At 39.2% G+C, this 18039-nt stretch overlaps 1 protein-coding gene across 1 annotated transcript in view; it reads left to right on the top strand.

Moving 5' to 3' along the window:
• Positions 1–18039, top strand: part of UBA6 (ubiquitin like modifier activating enzyme 6) — a 29719-nt gene that overhangs the window by 2682 nt on the left and 8998 nt on the right. The window contains exons 3-26 of the mRNA XM_048304085.1: positions 82–144; positions 977–1071; positions 1911–1939; positions 2731–2825; positions 3329–3440; positions 4567–4647; positions 5206–5328; positions 7134–7257; positions 8512–8615; positions 9037–9099; positions 9552–9628; positions 10294–10360; positions 10773–10916; positions 11608–11675; positions 11943–12021; positions 12212–12292; positions 12656–12733; positions 14026–14207; positions 14564–14669; positions 15398–15487; positions 15593–15673; positions 16247–16375; positions 17194–17245; positions 17351–17414. Coding sequence (XP_048160042.1) covers positions 104–144; positions 977–1071; positions 1911–1939; positions 2731–2825; positions 3329–3440; positions 4567–4647; positions 5206–5328; positions 7134–7257; positions 8512–8615; positions 9037–9099; positions 9552–9628; positions 10294–10360; positions 10773–10916; positions 11608–11675; positions 11943–12021; positions 12212–12292; positions 12656–12733; positions 14026–14207; positions 14564–14669; positions 15398–15487; positions 15593–15673; positions 16247–16375; positions 17194–17245; positions 17351–17414 — 2165 coding nt within the window. The 5' untranslated portion in view covers positions 82–103. The remainder of the gene's footprint in view (positions 1–81; positions 145–976; positions 1072–1910; positions 1940–2730; positions 2826–3328; positions 3441–4566; positions 4648–5205; positions 5329–7133; positions 7258–8511; positions 8616–9036; positions 9100–9551; positions 9629–10293; positions 10361–10772; positions 10917–11607; positions 11676–11942; positions 12022–12211; positions 12293–12655; positions 12734–14025; positions 14208–14563; positions 14670–15397; positions 15488–15592; positions 15674–16246; positions 16376–17193; positions 17246–17350; positions 17415–18039) is intronic.

Genomic DNA, 18039 nt, shown 5'->3' on the forward strand with positions numbered 1-18039 from the left:
GCTGAGTGGGGTGGGGAGGGGGTGCCAGCTGTGAAATTGCATCCGACTTAACCAGCTCATTTCTTTTTGTAACCCTTTTAGTGTAAACAAATCACATTGAATCATGGCAGCAGACTCTATGGAAATTGATGATGCTTTGTATAGGTAAGATTGTCTGATTTTTAAGACTTGCTCCTGACTTTCCAGGAACATATTTACATGCAGTAATGTCATAATTTCATTCATCCCTCAGCCTTTGCTTTGCTTCTTGGTCCTCATCGTCAATAGCTCTGTTACCCTCCAGACTTAAGTGTGTTGGATTTTGAGGGGTTTTTGTAGATTTCAAAAAAAAAAAAGATTTCTTGGCATGGCAATAGTTCAGAGGGTCTCTGCTAAGACTAAAGGTATCCCTGTAAAAGTGTGGTGGGATGAAAAGCTTCTTTGTGTATCAAAAAATAATTTAGAAAATGCTGGTATGCAGAACAAATAAAGCTTCTTTTTAAATCAGTGCGATACTTCAGGTGTTGTGTCACTTTACTTTTTGGCAGTAAACTGATGGAAGTCATTCTTTTCCTTGGTGAAAAAGGTGATGTTCAGAATGGTGTAAGTTTAGTTGTATAGTTGGAAGTTAGGACTCTTCCAGATTTCAGGATCTGACTACAAAAGCTGTGTCACCCTATGGTTTGAAGATTTCTGATAACAAAGAAATTCTTTTGCATGCTTGTGTCTTCAATAGTTAATTGCAAAAACTGGTTCATCCTGAAGAAGTTTTGCACTGATTTAAAATTATAAGTTATTTATCTTCTCTAAAACCTGGCACCGACAAGGTCTGTACTAAATGCATTTCACTATATGGATTGTGCGTGCAAATTTTGTTTGACTGATAAACATTTGAACTTTTTAAAAATTTTTTAATGACTGGGAATTCTTGACTTGCTTTAATATGCTCTTGACTTTGTTTGTATCTTGTTTTGATCTGAATTTATCTTTGCTGTAGTCGCCAGAGGTATGTTCTTGGAGACACAGCAATGCAGAAGATGGCTCAGTCCCATGTGTTCCTGAGTGGTATAGGTGGCCTTGGTGTGGAGATTGGTAAGTTAGGCGACATTTGTTTAAGGAGGCACAAGTGTGTATAAACATACTGTCCCAGAATACTTGCAAGCCTTAAATTTAAATACAATAAGCATGTCTAAACTACCTGAGTGAATTTATGTGTACATGATTCTTATGACTAACATTGCAGGTGCAGAAAAGATCCTGGACTTAACTTCTCATTTTACTAGAAAAACATTTCAAATTTTACTGTAAAATGTGCTTCTATGGGCCAGATTGCTTTACCCAAATCTTGTGTCCTGGGTGAAGGTTTAGGGTAGGTAATCCAAGTTAGTCCTTTAGGCATCAGTATCAATGAACGTAATATAGGAACAGCTATAGTCCAGATTATTCCCATGTAGGAAATGGGAGGGTGTGTAGGAGAACAGAACTATTTGGTGAAAATGCATAACTGCCCTGATACAAGAGACTCCTTAACAATTCCCCTTACTCTTTATGAGCAAGACTTGTTTTGGCTGGTTTGTGCCTGGGGTTATTACTCCTTCAGTTGGCTCTAGTGGTTCTCTGCACCAGATGCCAGAACACAGTCATGGGGTTTTGCAGTTTATTATCATTAGCATCTCTGTAATCACAATTGTGGGATGAACAGCTGACAAGTGACAAATGTAGAGAGCCTTTTTAACCTTGCTTATGTTATTTTGCTTTCAGGAGTGCCGTAGAATGCTTGAGCCAAATGTAAAAGAGAAAAAATGCTTTAGCTGTGAGGTTCTTAACAATGAAATACTGTTATTGTCCACCTGATTAACTATCCAGTTACAGATTTGCAAGTAACCTGCAAGAGTCCCTCTCTCTGTTATTGCTTTGTTTTGTTTTTTCAGCCAAAAACATCATTCTGGCTGGGGTAAAGGTATGTAAAAGAAGTTCTGTTGTTGGGTATTCTTGGGTGAGCATGAGAAAAAGGCACAACACTACTAGCTAATTAATCTAAAGTTTCTGAATCTGTTTTTCAGTAGAAGGGTTGCAAAATGTTTGAGAACCTAGGGGTGAAAACTTTCAAAAATCTGGATGTTCTAGTGGTACAGTCAGAATTTCACATTAATGTCCGCTCCACTCTGAAATAGCTCATAAAATATTTTAGCCAGCTGCTGATTAGATACTGAAGCCTTTTGTACATAGTGACTTCTCCTAAATGGAGTGGTCCAAACTCAAAAGCCAAACTATTCAAAATACCTTATCCTATTTTGTCATCCATTAGAATCCTTTTGTGTAGATGTTAGAATGGTTGAGCGTTTTAATCCAACAACTGCTTTTGTGCTGCCAGGGTTAATTTTATTAGCAAGAAGCCTTTTAAAACTCTTCTTTCCAATAGAAAAAAATCAAATGAGTCCATTAGTTTTCAGATCACAATTGCCCCTGTATCACAGTCTGGCAAAAATCATCCTTGATATTTAAATGCTGTCTGTTATCACTGCAGACTGGGAGGAAAATGCTTAATGAAGTGCATGTTGTAGATGTGTTTTGGTCTCTCAAGCAGTAAGAGTTTTCTTGGGGAATATGTTGGAAGAGCTTATATATGCTGCAACGAAATCTGCTGTAGTGTTAGTCCTCCAGCATTTTGTGGGGGGCTTAATCCATGCTTTTGGGTGCTGTGACCATGTACATTTCTTCCAGCAAATGCTTTTTGACAAACTTTCTTAGGCTCTTACAGTTCATGACACCAAGCACTGCACGAAATGGGATTTGGGGATCAACTTCTTCATCCATGAAGATGATGTTACCAGTCAAAGGAACAGGTTAGTGAAGTCTTTGGAGTGGGCGAGGACTGAGCTTGACAGTTTCCTGAGCATCAAGAATAGCAGTTTGTTGTCCAAGAGCTGGCAGTACATCTCAAATACCTATTAAACACTTTGTCTGGAGTTGCTGACTTTGAGTACAGTGCCCAGCTGGATATTAGAGGAAGTCTAGACTGGGAATGAGGCTCTGAGTCACAAGCGTCACTGCTTGTAATGCAAATTTAATAGTGGGGGCCAGCGTGCATTTCTTCCTTGGGCTTTCTCAGCCACCTGTACAAGACTGGACAACAGCCATGACAGCAGACCATCCGTGGGTCCTGTACTATACTGGACACAGCAGTTTTCCTCAGACCTGCTAGGAATTGAAGTGTGAATAAATGAGTTGGTGATTGTTGCCAGGAGACATTGTGAGGGACTCTTGTAGGGCATGTGTAGTAAAAAATTCTATATTGAAAATACAATTTTGTAGACACATAAAAAATTGAAAATTGCTGTTCTTTCAGGGCTGAGGCCACACTTCATCGTATTGCAGAACTCAATCCATATGTCCATGTAGCAGCATCAACTGTGCCACTAGATGAAACCACAGATCTGTCTTTCCTAAAGCACTACCAGGTATGTCACTCTTAAAGTAGTTGTATGTGTATTTTGTTCAGAGCAAACAGCTTGGATTTTTTAATGTAAGTAAATACAATGAAGAACTTTAAAGTACATTTTGAGATGATGTAAAGAAAACAGTTGGTCTTCTGTTTGGACTGATGAAGTGTTGTGCTTGTTTTTTTCAAGACTGAAACAGTGGTCTTGTGTTCCCACCACTTTCTTAGTACATTTACTATGGAATTTGCTATGACAATAAATAGCTAAGTGGGGTTGCTATACAAATTTTTTTCTTTGAAGGCGAAACTGTGACCTTTCTTTGCAGCTACATAGCACAGATGTTCTACATATATTCAGTGTGCTGTATTCCAGGCAGCAGAAGCTCAGGCTATATAATTAGATCGTTCATGTATGTATGTAATGAAATGTAAATGCCTCTATGATGGAGTGAGGGCACTTGCAGTTGTTCAGTCAGCTGTCTCCTGCCTGTGTGCGTGGCTCAGCCTGAGTGGGAGCCTTTACTGTGTGGCTTACATGCAAGCACACCAAGTTTCTGAATGTCCCAGCTCCAACAGGCCGTGTGTAGCTGAATGAGATGCAGTGCATGTGCCTTGGAACCCAGTACCATCCTAGACATCAAAAGAATGCATGCAGAAATTCTGTGTCTGCAGTTTTATGAGCACAAATACTGGAAGCCTATGCAGACTTCTTGGTGTGCACTGATGAGTGTCATTTGCGTTTGTTTGCTAGCTTTAATCCTAAAATTCAAAATCTACATTTTTGCTGAGATAATCCATAATTGTTTTGGTAAATATTCTAACTGGGTTTTGAGTTTCAAAGCTACAGTTAAAAAAAAAAGCAACCAAAAACTGAGAATTTGCTGTTCCTGCTCTTACTCATCTTGTTTCCAGAACCTATGGAGTGGTAACCAGTCTGCTTTAACGAGAACTTCCACAAGACTACTTTCTCTTAATTGTGGAGGATAGGAGTCAGGACACCTAAGTAACTTACTCTTATGTCATAGGTCAGCAAGCATGTATTTCTAAATTTGGCCAAACCGGAACATCTTAGTACTAGTTTTTCCGTAGCCTGAAGATATTGATTGCTTTTAGTGTCTTAGAAGTATTTCTGTTCTTGTTCACAGTGTGTCATATTGACTGAAGTAAGTCTGTTGCTGCAGAAGAAGATTAATGACTTCTGTCATGCTCAGCAGCCACCTATTAAGGTAATAGAAAAAATGAAACACATGCATAATCTGTACAGTGAGCATTCCGGACCTTCAGGGTGTTCTTTCCAAAAATGGAGAAAGCTGGTTATGAGGTATATAATTCTATGCAGATGGCATGTTGATGGAGTAGCAGGAGTTTTGGGAATACAGTGTTGCTAGTGGTATTATCTGGATATCAGCATGGGTAACCACAGCTTGGTCCTTGATGAAAAAACAATCGTGTTAAAGAGTTTTCACTGTTAACTGAAAATGGTTCTGAAAGAATGTGCTGAGACCGAAGGACATGCTGAGGCTGAATGTAAGAGACCACATGGAGAAATGGCAGTATTTCACTGTGTAGTGCTGTTATTCCTGTGTTGTGTACGGGCTCAGAAATGCTCATACAGGTTCGAGGTCTTTCATCAATGCTGTGCTATGTAGTCAGTGGCCTGAGTACACGACAGGTTTCCAATGTAGAATTAAACCTGCTGGCCTTCAGTGAGGTCCAGTGTGAGGCATTATTTCTTTGGCTTGTGCTGTTCTAGGGATACTCATGATTTTTGCTTTCTCTTGTAGTTCATCAGTGCAGATGTGTATGGAGTATGTTCACGTTTGTTTTGTGACTTTGGTGATGAATTTGAAGTGCTGGATACAACAGGAGAGGAGCCAAAGGAGATCTTCATTTCAAATATAACACAAGTAAGGGATAAAAGTCATTGTGTTGCTTTTACTGTTTTTAAAAGTACTCATTATTGGCTCTTTGAAAAGGAGAGTGCCAAAGTGCTTCACTTAGCAGCCTGCTAAGCAATTTAAAATTGGCAGTACAGGAGATGCAAAGTTACTTTGGTTACTTTGTTCTTATCGATACCTCCTGGTTGTTACTTACTATGTACACAAGTACTGATTTTTTTTTAATTGAAGGGGGAGAGAGAAAGAAATGAAGAGATGTAGAAAGAAATGGGCATAACTTTGGTGTGGGAATAGGGTAAGTCTTCTAAGGAACCATGAAAAATAGGCATGAAAAGAGCCCTTTTTATGAGGAACTGCAGCACTTAGAGGCGGACTACTGGAAGAATCAAGGGGATTGAGAACTTATTTTGAAAAGAAATTTAAAGGTTTGTTTTAACCAGCTGAAGCAGAGGCAATGAGAAAAGGATATTATTGCTAGTACTTCCAGTGCAGAGTGTTAGGATGTCCATTTAATCTTGTGTTACTGTTTTATAAAGGGAAATTACTTTAGGTCCTTTTTTGAGTTCTGGAAGTACAGACAGTAAGCTCACTTATCCAGCAGCAAGTCTTTTGTCCTATCTCCAGTCTAGATATAAAAATAACCGATCTAGGAGGGGTTGTACAGCAAGTTGGGTTTGGTCTGGATTAAAGTTTATGATATGATGATTTGGGCAGCCTGTTCTTTGGTGCCTTTAAAGGGAATGGATGACTTGATTGTTCTCATTGATTACATGAGGAGTACATAGCTGAGTTTCATGGCTTGTGCTGATTACCTGCCAAGTCAAGAAATGAATATATATTTGTATATATGTCCTGTGTTTCATAATCTGATACTTGAGTTTAGTTGTTCCTTGCTTCCACTCTGAAGCGTAAAACTGATGAGAATAAAAACTCAATGCCATCAAGTGGCTGTTCTTGTCCTGTAGACAGGGTCAAGGTGGCACTGTGGCCCTAAATCGGAGCAGATTTTTCTCCAATCAACTCCTTTGCTGTTGTTCATTGTCACAGTGAATGTGGTCCACTGTAATTAAGTTCTGTGCTACTTAACTGAAATCTTTCTAATACTGGGGACTTGGGAAGGGATGGCAGGAGACTTTATAGGCCAGGCTTGCTTGCAAACCCACCAAGCCTGAGGTGCAGCGCAAGGTCTTGATGAGCTGTGTTCAGACTGCAGCGAGGTCTCTGTGTGCATAGCAGGTTGGCACAAATCCCATAATAGGATGAGATGTTGTCTGAGATTCCTGTAAGTGTAAGCTTGTCTGTGACCTGCTGAAGCTGTGTCTTGCCTGTATGCTGATGTCCAGCTTTGTAAGCCTTCCTAACTTTCAATAATGAGTTTGGATGTAATTTTTAAGGGTATCAGACAGAAAGGAAGCATGGAGTGATAAGGACCATTCACACAACTTTATTTTTTAATGCCTCTGAAAATTTCTTTGCACATAGGACTATTTTTAGTTTGGAAAAAAGAAATAAATCTGCTACTATTTAAGAAATAATGGATTTGACTGCTGAGAGCTAACAAATGCACTTTGCTAACATACTGAGAACTGGAAACAGTGAAAATTAGTAAGTTTGTGTTGTAGAAACTCTGTTAAATTGAAAATAGTAGGACTGAAAAAGTTGTTATAGGTAACTCTCTTGCTCTGACAGAAATGAGATGTTAAAAGTATTAGAGACTGCAGTTTCAGTAGACAAAAAGCTATGTGCCTACAATAAAATGTAACCCCTTTGCACAAGACACTTTCCTCCTTGCTGACTGCCATTTTTTATTTCAGTCAAATCCTGGTATTGTCACTTGCCTTGAAAATCATCCACACAGGCTTGAAACAGGACAGTTCTTAACCTTTCGGGAAGTTAACGGAATGTCGTGCTTGAATGGATCCACACACCAAATAACAGGTAAGTTGCTGCTGACTCATGTGCAAGGTGCTTCTTTTCTGCCCTGATTTAGCTAGTGCAGTGTTAGTTACTGTAGCCAGAGGAGCACTGGGTTAGGCAGACCTGCAGTGAGCATGCACAAAAAAATTGCTTTTTGGTGCAAAGGTCTTCCTAGTGTTGTCTTGATGCCGTTTCTGTTTAGTAAAGTCTTGCTGAACTCCTCTTGCTGCTTAAGGAGCCAATGGAATTGCTCGGCTCAACACATGGAATCTAGTTGGCAGCCTCTGAGCTGACCATCATTCGTCTGCTGATGAAACTGGTTTGGTTTTTGGAGAGTCCCATAATGCCTGTGCTTCTGTCACGGTTTTGGATGCCACTTGGTGTGTCACTGTTTGCCTTGTAGCTTTTTTGGGTGGCAATTTAAGTGTACAGGGATGCATTGACAACGTTCTGTTTCTAAGCATGCTTTTGAAATTATTTTCATGATTTATGTCTACCTTGTTTTGTTCTGCTTCATGCATGACTCAAGGCATTCTACTTGGTTCCTTTTGGATGCTGGGGAATTTCCCAGTTTCCAGATCTGAATGCCTGTTTGAAGCAGAAGAGAGAGCAAGCGGGTGATGGTTGTTTGTTTTTATTTTGGGTTTTCTATTTTGTGGTCTGAGGCAAAAACCAGTACTCTTGAAACATGTGCTTGAATCTGTTTCCTCTGGTCCCTTTGCATTTTGCTAGAACTGATGCTGTGGTCAGTTCCTTCCTCTTATTCATGGCTTAGCTTTCATTTTAGTTTTCCATGAATTAACAATTTTTGTGACTTTTTGCCTTGCCTGAATAATGTTTCCCATGTATGAGAAGGAAGATATGACAAAATGCTCCAGCTGTCCTTTTTGATTGCCTGTAGTTCTCATCACAGGGCTAAAATCCTACTCTGAGCAGTTAATACTGGACACTGCTGTGCACAGTCTAAATAAAATTAAGCGTGATTTCATTTTTATTACAGAGCTGTGGTCATCAGAATTCTTGTTCAATCAGCTTCCACTTAAAAAAGCTCATTTCATAACAGATCATGTGAAACTAATACTTTGTCCCTCTGTCAGTTTCTGGGTTAATCCTGTTAGGAGGATCAGCTGTGCTTATGCTTTCAAAACAAGGTTGCCCACTGCAAAATTGCAGCACAAAAAGCACTGGCAAACCCCCACTTTGTTGTATACAGAATTGTAGCATCCAGTGACACTTTGAATTAATCTTTCACTGTTGATTCTCTTCTCTTTTCAGTGGTGTCACCTTATTCCTTCAGCATTGGTGATACATCAGAGATGGAGCCTTACTTGCACGGGGGCATAGCTGTGCAAGTGAAGATGCCCAAGCTGTGTTACTTCGTAAGTGTGTGCTTGACAGAGCTGGGTTCTCTGGAATTAATGGTCTGAGCACTGGAAGCAGAGTTCAGCACATACATGTTCCCTAGAATTATAGAGTGAACTGTGTTGGAAGGGACCCACAAGGATCATGGACTCCAGCTCCTGACTCTGCCCAGGACAGCCCCAAAAATCACACCTGTTTAAAGATGAGTCTTGCCACTAGGAAGTGAAACATCTCTGACCATTTTTGACAGACAGAATTTGCAGTAGATAATTATTTTCAGCATCTATTGTGGTATGAGTAATGAAGAGAGCAATGGCAGTGCTAGTCAGAAAGAATATTTGTTTCTTAATCTCTACAGGAAGAGTTTTGTTTTGTCAGGTAGCAGTGGCTGTTGTGTTCTTAAATAGTGTGTTGTTGTCATGAATTCTATTTTTCCAGGAACGGCTGGAGAAGCAGATAACAAATCCATTATGCCTTGTTGCAGATTTTAGCAAGCCTGAGGTAATTAGTATGTGGGGATTTGGGCATAAGTGTTCTAATATTAAAAATACATGGATTGTAATCTGTAGCTTTATGTTTAGAATAATATAATTTCTACTTTTTGCCCTTAGTGCTGGGCTTTGTTATGGATGTTTGGCAAAATGCAAGACATTATAATGTCCAGTTAAAAGAAGATTACCACATTTTCCCATTTCAACACTAAAGTCTTTTGGGGACTCTTCAGTTGGATTTACCTGAAGTGGGTGCTGAATGTGTGTAAAGGGCATTGCATTTTTTAAAAACATTAATATAAGGTATTTCAAATTCACTTTTTAATGTTATTTTAAAACTTTTTTTGAGCATTGTACTTAAGAGACAAATGAAAAGATAACAGAAGAGTTCAAATAGTTGTTTTTGTTTACTTCATGTCTCTCTAGTTTGTAACTGATCAGCAGCAATTGTTGTCGTAACAGGCACCTTTGCAGATCCACGTTGCCATGCTTGCCTTGAACCACTTCCAGGAGAACTTTGGTCGTGGACCGAACATTGGGTAAAGCAGTAGTTTTGTGTTTGCCAAGCCTTGAATCAGACAGATCTCTCCTTTTCCTGTAGTTACTGGCTGGCTGTGCAGCATGGTACCTTCCCTGTCTGGTACCTGATAGACCACTTAGAAATGGAAAGTTGTAAAATGTTACCTGATGTATGTCTGGGTGTGTAACCAGGCTTTCCCAATATAGCAGTGACACTTTCTGGGCGCAGGTAGACAGCAAATACTTCTGGAGGAAGACCTTCTCTGTTCTAGTTTTTTCACAGTGTGGGATTGGTATGGAAAAGTTGTTTCTGTGATCCTGAATTATCTTGTAGTTCATGGATTTTAAAAATAATTATTGGAATGATTTGGTTTTAATTTTCAGTGTTTTTCATTCAGGTGTAGTTCTTGATGTGTGTAATTGCATGTGTGAGTTAAATGAGACAAAATTACTTAAAAAGTATTAAGTCTTAAGACTATACTTGCACATGGGCTTTTCCACTGAGACTCCTGTTCTTGAGCTAACCCTAACATTTAGAAGTACATCTTGAATGCTCACAGTTAAGGATAATGTGAGTTTCCAAATTTCCTACTGTATCCATTGCTTTTTTCTTCCATTGACTTGTGTTTCTAGAAGAACTCTGGAATGTTTAAGTCATCATTATTGTTTCTACCCTGGTGTCTAGATGCCTTCAAGATGCTGAGGAAATGCTGAAAATAGCTGTGTCTATAAGTGAAACACTGGAAAACAAAGTGAGTAAGGAATCATTGTCACAGTGAGTCACTTCTTTATGTGCTCATTTACTTGCCTAAAGGTCATGCTTTAGTTGCTTGTCTTTGTTCTGGTCTTTGAATCCATCTTTAGATGTATCAGCTGCCTTTCTGAAGGCCATGTGAGGAAACAGAATGGGGTTTCAGCATGGGTTCAACTGAGTGTTGACCTGACATGAAGGCTGAATCCTGTGGCTGTGTGAATCCAGTTTTTAGACAAATGCATGTTAACAAATACAGGGTATATGGCGGATCTGTTTTGGCTGAAAACTTTTTTGCTAGTTGGAGTGAAATAATTTGTCTGTCTTTTACTGAAGAATAATAATCTGTGAAACTGTCAAGCATTGGCTTGTTCACTGAGGGGATAAACCTGTTACTGGGTCTTACTTTTCAGCCTCAGGTGAATGGAGATGTGGTGAAATGGCTGTCTAGGACTGCTCAGGGATTTCTGCCTCCTCTGGCTGCAGCAGTGGGTGGTGTTGCTAGCCAGGAAGTCCTGAAAGCAGTAACAGGAAAATTTTCTCCATTGCAGCAGTGGGTAAGGCTGTCTTGGTTTTTGGATGGTTATTTTGACATGTTATGAATGGATAGCTGTGTGTAAATGCTGTATGATCAGAGTAAACGGAACAACTTCTATAACATGGAACAAAAAAACCCCCCACCAGATTAGAGACTATATTTAGAAAAAATAGTGGTTGGTTTTATGTGTACAATAAAAGTACAGCCAGTTTTAGTTAAAATTTTTGTATTTGGGGTTCAGACAGCACATTGTTTTTTCACACAAGCAAAGAAAGCATTGGCTTGTCACCGTGTGGCTGCAAAGGTGTGATACAGTCCAGATGCCAGCTTAAACTACTGTACCTAAGAGCAGTGCTTTCAGACTCCCAGGATGAATGTCAGAGTAAAGTTAGATTAAAAAATTTCACAATCTTCACTTACCTCTGGTTACCTCTGGAGGTGTAACATGCCTGTCAGAAGTCAAAAGCTTGCAGCTCACCTGTTTGAGTGAATGTTTTTTCCCCTTTGTGTCCAAGTGCTTTTTCCTGTCTGCTAAAATCGTGAACTGTTGGGTACCAGGTGCTGTATATCCACTGACAGTAAAAACTCAGTGCTTCTAAATTTCTAGACTCTGTTATTCATACAAAATAGTTAGGTTTTTAAATTAAAATAACACGAATGTTTTTCACAGGTTTTCATTGGACTTTCTTTTTTTTATTTTTCTTTTACAGCTATATATAGATGTGTTAGACATTGTAACACCTCTAGAGAAGGTGGGCTCTGAGGAATTTCTCCCACGGTAAATATAACTACAGTCTGCTGGCTTATGTACTGTTCACATCTGAGTCTCAAGCAGGCACAGATGTCTTTTAAAATTAATTCAGTGCTGTTTGCTGGAGGAACAGGTTTGGGGTTAAGAATGTGTGTCTTATTTCAGCATGAGATGAACAGGAATTACAGACTCTGACTTTCTTAGTTCATGTCAAAGTGCAGTTTGGCATCAATGGTACTACTGTGATAAATGGCAACTTGAAGTCTCCTGGTTTTGTGTTCTGTGCCTGCATAGGGGAGATAGATATGATGCCTTGAGGGCTTGTATTGGAGACTCTCTGTGCCAGAAGCTCCATGATTTGAATGTTTTCTTGGTGAGTATGACTGACACTGTTACAGTGTTTGCAAATGCTTTGTTGGTACAGCTAATGTCCACTGTCCTCAAAATACATGAGGGCAGCTCTGATATGTGCCACTGCAGAATAAATGGTCCAGAATTGCAGTGGGACTTGTCTTTGTGGTTTGCACTTATATTTCTGATTCTGCAAACATAATGTTCTTTAGGTTGGCTGTGGAGCGATAGGCTGTGAAATGCTAAAAAACTTTGCACTTCTTGGTGTTGGTACTGGGCAAGACAAAGGATTGGTAAGTCACCTGTTAACCTCACTTCTCAATAAAAGTAATGTGACAGGGAATAATAAAATAATTTAGACTACTAAAAAATGTTAAGAGTTTAAGTTGTATTTCAGGTTGATCTCTGTGCAGAGGGTACAGTGGCCTTGGCATGGAAGTGTGTTTAGTTTGAAGAATACACTTGTAGCAGTCTTTCTGTATTTTGATTTTAAAACAAAATTTAGTCAGTCCGTATAAGCAGAGCTTTGGCCACAGTGGATGCCAATAGCAGTGTTTTTGTTTTGACAACTGTCTATAGAGGTTTCATCAAAATCATTGCGCAGTGTTACGCTTAAATTGTAACTTCAGCTGTTGCTTTTGCCCCTTCTGACTTAGGTTACAATTACAGATCCAGACTTGATAGAGAAATCTAACCTGAACAGGCAGTTTCTTTTTCGACCTCATCACATACAGGTAGGCTTTCTTATTCAGTGAAGTTTCTGGACTATTGTGTTCCTCTGTCCTGTGTCCCCACAGAGAGCTGAACTTGTGAGTGTCTGTACTTCTGTCCAGAAAAGACTTAAAGGCTGTAATGAAACCTAGGGGATTTTTAAAACAATGTTTAGAACTGCAACGGCATCCAACTTATCACTAGTATCAGTTGAGTAAAATTGGCTTGTCTAATCTTAATTTGTACTGGTATTTTTGACTAATGAAATCTCTTGAATTTGACAACTGGATGAGTACTGTATTGCATAAGAGCCCGCCGTGGGTTAATATGCCAGAAATGCTCTGCTATGCCATTGAAATTTGGGGAAAATAAAACAGCAAAAAATGGACAGTGCTGGCAGAAGTGTTCTAAATAGAGCTCAGTAGTGCTACTGCTGATGGCACTTGACCAAAGCTGCTGTCTTCTGACTTAATTGTTTTCACTAAGCTGGTAAATAGTTTTGAAAAAGCCCAGCATGTACATTCACTAAATGCATGACACAGAAGCTGTTAATTCCTTAGAAGCAGAGAGAACATCCCTGTACTTGCAAACACAGCACAGAATAAAAAAGATGGCTTAGATCTTGACAGCAATGTGGAAAAAGGTTTCCCCTGCCCAAAACCCAGCAGTTGAATTTTCTGCCTCCTGTTTGTATAGCAAATCTGGGAACAGATTGCACTTTGGATGGATAGGTAAATGGAAGGTGAACCCTGCAAGCTTTTAGAAGCCACAGGCTTGAGTGCTGATCCCTAGATAATTGTAGAATGGCTAGAAGTGTTGGGTAGGTCAAGAACTCTATTTCAGTTTAGCTTCTGAAATTGGCTTCGTGTACTGAAGCCACTGAAATTACTTCGTACTGAAATTACCTTGCGGTAATGTGATTATTCACAGGTGCTTGATGTCTGTGCTCTATAGACACAGTCAGAGTTGCTAATGGGTTTATCCTCAGACAGTCATGAACTGCTCCCTTCTTTTGAAGAAATTCTTACAAGAGGCAGCACGCAGCATCAGTTTCAGTTACTTGATAAACCATTTAAGCACTTCCACCGCATGGTCTCTGAAACACTAAATAAAACTGAAAATAAAACTAGGAAACTAGATAATGAAATATTTATCAGTGAGGGAGGTACATGATTAAAAAATGTTGTTTATTGTATGTTTTGCATACTAACGTTTCTGTCAGTGAATTTTGTCTGATCAGTAAATGAAGTCGATGTTTCTGTGTCCAATGTGTTCTTTATCTGCATATTGTTGATCTCTGTATTTCTACTTTCAGAAACCTAAGAGCTACACTGCAGCAGAAGCAACTGTGAACATCAATCCTTACATAAAGATTGACTCAGATATTAATAAAGTTTGTCCAGCCACTGAGAACACTTACAGCGATGAATTCTATACCAAGCAAGACGTGATTGTGACTGCTTTGGACAATGTTGAAGCCAGGAGATACATTGATAGGTAGGGGGTGGAAGGGAAGCAAGGGGAACTGTTAACTTCTGATGAGGCTGAGAATATTCTGGCAGTCTTAAGGTTGAATTATTAAAGCATAAAAATACATATTTAAATTTAAAAGTAGAGATACTTACTTTTAAAAATAATTTCTAATGCTCATAATTCACACAGGCCGAGGTTTATGGTATCGTGATCTAGCTTGAATAGTTCTTACTTAATCTCTTTTTTTCCTGAGTTTGGTATAAGCTTTCCACTGTTCTGAAAGTGCCTAGAGACAATTCTGGTTGCACTCCAGTAATGTCTGCAAGGCAAGAATGTAGAGATTGCTCTGTATTCTGATAGTCTGTGTCTTTCCATGTCAGTCGTTGTGTAGCAAACCTGCGTCCTCTTATAGACTCTGGAACTATGGGAACAAAAGGACACACAGAAGTTATTGTGCCCCATCTGACAGAGTCCTACAATAGTCATGTAAGTATTTCAAGACCATCGCTCACCTTCTGTAGCTTATCACATAATGCCCTCTAATTCTTTGATCATTTTTATGTGTCTTTCTAAAATAAGTGGCCTATTTGAGCTGCTGAAGAACAGTACTGTTAGGAAATAATGACTTCCTTGGTTTCTGAAGAAAAGCTCACAGGAAATAAAATTTGAGCAGTGCTTTACAAGCATACATAACAGTTCTGTTCAAATGGGAAAGGGGAAAAATGAACCTTCAGGCTCTATTCCTGATAGACACTATCTGCAGTATCCCTCTGTTTAAGTTCTTCTGGAGAAATTCACTGGTTGAGAACACCATGAAATGGTGCCACGTGGACACGGAGACAGTATTTTGAGCATCCTAATTGTCCTGCTAGGATCCATTAGGAAGTCTTTCTGGCCTTGAGTGACAGGGCATGTTTCATGTTGAAAGTGTACATGAATGCCAGCTGCACGTCTTGGAAAAGCTGGTTGGCAATTTCATCTGTTGTTTATGTTTCACAGTTCAGTTTTGCTTTCCAGTGTTGAATGTAGACTGTTCCTCATAAAGAGGAAGTGAAAATGTTAGTGTTCATAAAACAGATTTCTAAGCATAAAAAGTCACTTTGTATTTTAGAACAGCAGAGTTTTTAACTTATGTAGTGTACAAGTTCTTGGTGCTATTATTAGCAGTTAACCTGGATAAGCCTGCATTCACATGCAACCCTCCTTATTTACAGCGGGATCCACCGGAGGAAGAAATACCTTTTTGCACCTTAAAGTCTTTCCCAGCTGCCATTGAGCATACAATACAGTGGGCAAGAGATAAGGTAATGGATTAACCTTTCTGGCATTCAGCATAACTCCATGTTTGGGAAGGTGGGGATCTGATATACTTCTTGCAAAATGCCATATTTGTTCTTTTTATTTTACAGTTTGAAAGTTCATTTTCTCACAAGCCTTCATTGTTTAACAAGTTCTGGCAAACCTATCTGTCGGCAGAAGAAGTTTTGCAGGTAAGGGAATGTTGCCAGGGTAGAATAGAGTGTTTAAACTACTGGTTTATGGATTTTGTTTCTATTTAAGGCCAGTGAGATTTGGGTTAGTTTCTGACTTGTTTCAGAAAACCTGAAGACTTACTTGGCCAAGTCATTAGTTCCTCATGTGAACAGTATTTCTGGTGTGTCCCATAATTAAAAGCTTCTCCAGCTCATGGGCTCTGTACATGATGTAGAAATATCAGAAAGACTGAGACACTGCTTGTGTGTGATTAGTGTGTGTCACACTGATGTGTAACTAGCTGGGAAAAATGAAAGTGAGACTGAGTTTGAAGTGAATTTAACTATGTAATAAATTAGATTGAAATCGTTTACTATCTTTTCTTGTGAGTCTATAATGGCCTGTGGTCCAAAGGGCTGGTGGAAGTAAGTGGGAGAAAAACCCCAGTGGAGAGGACCACATAAAGGATAATACTTCATGAAGTGAACCTCTGTTTCCTCTTGCCTATGGATTACTAAAAACATATTTACTGTTTGACTGAATTAGAAGGAATCTTGTCTGTTTTAACATTTTCATGTTTCTTTATCTAGAGAATAAAATCAGGAGAGAGCTTGGAAGGCTGTTTTCATGTTATTAAAACTCTGAGTAGAAGACCCCGAAGTTGGACTCAATGTGTAGAACTAGCAAGAGTAAAATTTGAAAAGTATTTTAGCCATAAGGTAGGTAAGACCTGTAAATGAGGTGGCACTAGACTAATGAGGATTTTAGAAAACTTGGTGGCCCTAATAACAAGGTGTCCAAGTCTGCACTCACTTCCATCTCTTCAAAAATAACGAACTATATTTGAAACTTAAAAATGCTGCATCCCCTTCTACTTCTAGGTCTGGTTTATTAACTTACTCTTAGTACTCTGTTCAGTAGTCTCCATGCAGTTTTCTTGGCATTTTTCTGGTGTTTTCCAAAACAGAGGATTATCAGATGTCCTTTATTCGGCAGTGGGTTTTAGTTTCCCACGTTAAACTCCCGTTACTGAACTCACCTTTGTAACCCTGATTTTCTCAAAGATTTTCTGAAATAAGAGCCAGTCATTCTGACAGTCTGGTCCACAGTGTTGCCTAAAGTATGTGTGTAATTTTGTAGGAAAGATGGGATTGGGATGTTGTGGACTAATAAACATACCTGTGCATACAGAATCCCTGGTGGTAGTTGTCACATTGAGAAAATATTGCATTCCTAGTTGTGAATCCATATGCAAGAATCCTATAGTGACAATAAGGTGGGGGAGAGTGCTTTGCTTCTTGGATTAAATGCCTTGCTTGAGCTTTGTACAGATGAGGTGACATTGTCATCTTTGTTCTGTGACTGAAATGGGCAAGCGTTCTGTCTTGTAGTACTTGTCTTTAAGCTGTCCATCTTGACAAAGTTGTCTCATGATTTTCTTAACTCTTTAAATTACTTCAGCTAAGAAAGCTCAATTCAGTGTGGTCTTGTCTATCTATGTGACAAAGTACTAAAGCCTCTCTGGCTTTTCCTCTAGGCTCTTCAGCTCCTTCATTCATTTCCCCTTGATACACGATTAAAAGATGGAAGTAAGTACAAGTGCCCCTTTATGCCTGCTGTAAATTCACGGCATATGTCATGTGTTGCTGTTCCTGGTTCCTTAGGATTTCATCTTAAGTCTGTCTTCCTTCCAGGTTTGTTTTGGCAGTCACCAAAGAGGCCTCCTTTCCCAGTGAAGTTTGAATTTAATGATCCTTTGTAAGTATGGTACTGTCCCAGATGCATTGTATAGCATCCTGTAAAACTGACAGCAGAAAGTGCAAGGCAGTGGCTTTATAGGCCAGGAAGTTGGACTGGAATCAATAGGTGTTAGTGCACAGTCTTATGCTGTGGCAGATTTGGTGAGCTATCAAATAGTTTCACTGCGGATAATTTTACTTTCACTGACATGGGATTGGAGGGTGCTGTCCTGACAACATCTAATGTGAAATGGCTTAGAATGACCCCTTTCATGTCTTACATGGCTACAGAATTACTGAGTTGTTGCTGTCATACCTCCCTGCCCCCATTGTCCACATCGTGAAATGCAGGATGTGCCAAATTAAGTTGACTACCTAGAATGACCTAGTGGAGGGACTCCTTTTCTTGTTCATCACAATTTGGGTCTAATCTAGATGGCTTGGGTATTACAGATAATTTTAAGAATTGATGTGGTTGATGGATTAAAAAGCTTTTATCTGCTGTGTATCTACAATTGCTTTGATAAACTGGATCACCATTTTTAGTTTGAGTGAAAACTGAGGTCATGGCAAATATCAAAGTAATTCTGAGATTAAGCTTTTTATCACGTTGATGTCATTTGAGTGTTTGTAATTGTTTGGTT

The sequence above is a fragment of the Corvus hawaiiensis genome, chromosome 5 (genome assembly GCF_020740725.1).
Source record: "Corvus hawaiiensis isolate bCorHaw1 chromosome 5, bCorHaw1.pri.cur, whole genome shotgun sequence".
Classification (NCBI taxonomy): Eukaryota; Metazoa; Chordata; class Aves; order Passeriformes; family Corvidae; genus Corvus; species Corvus hawaiiensis.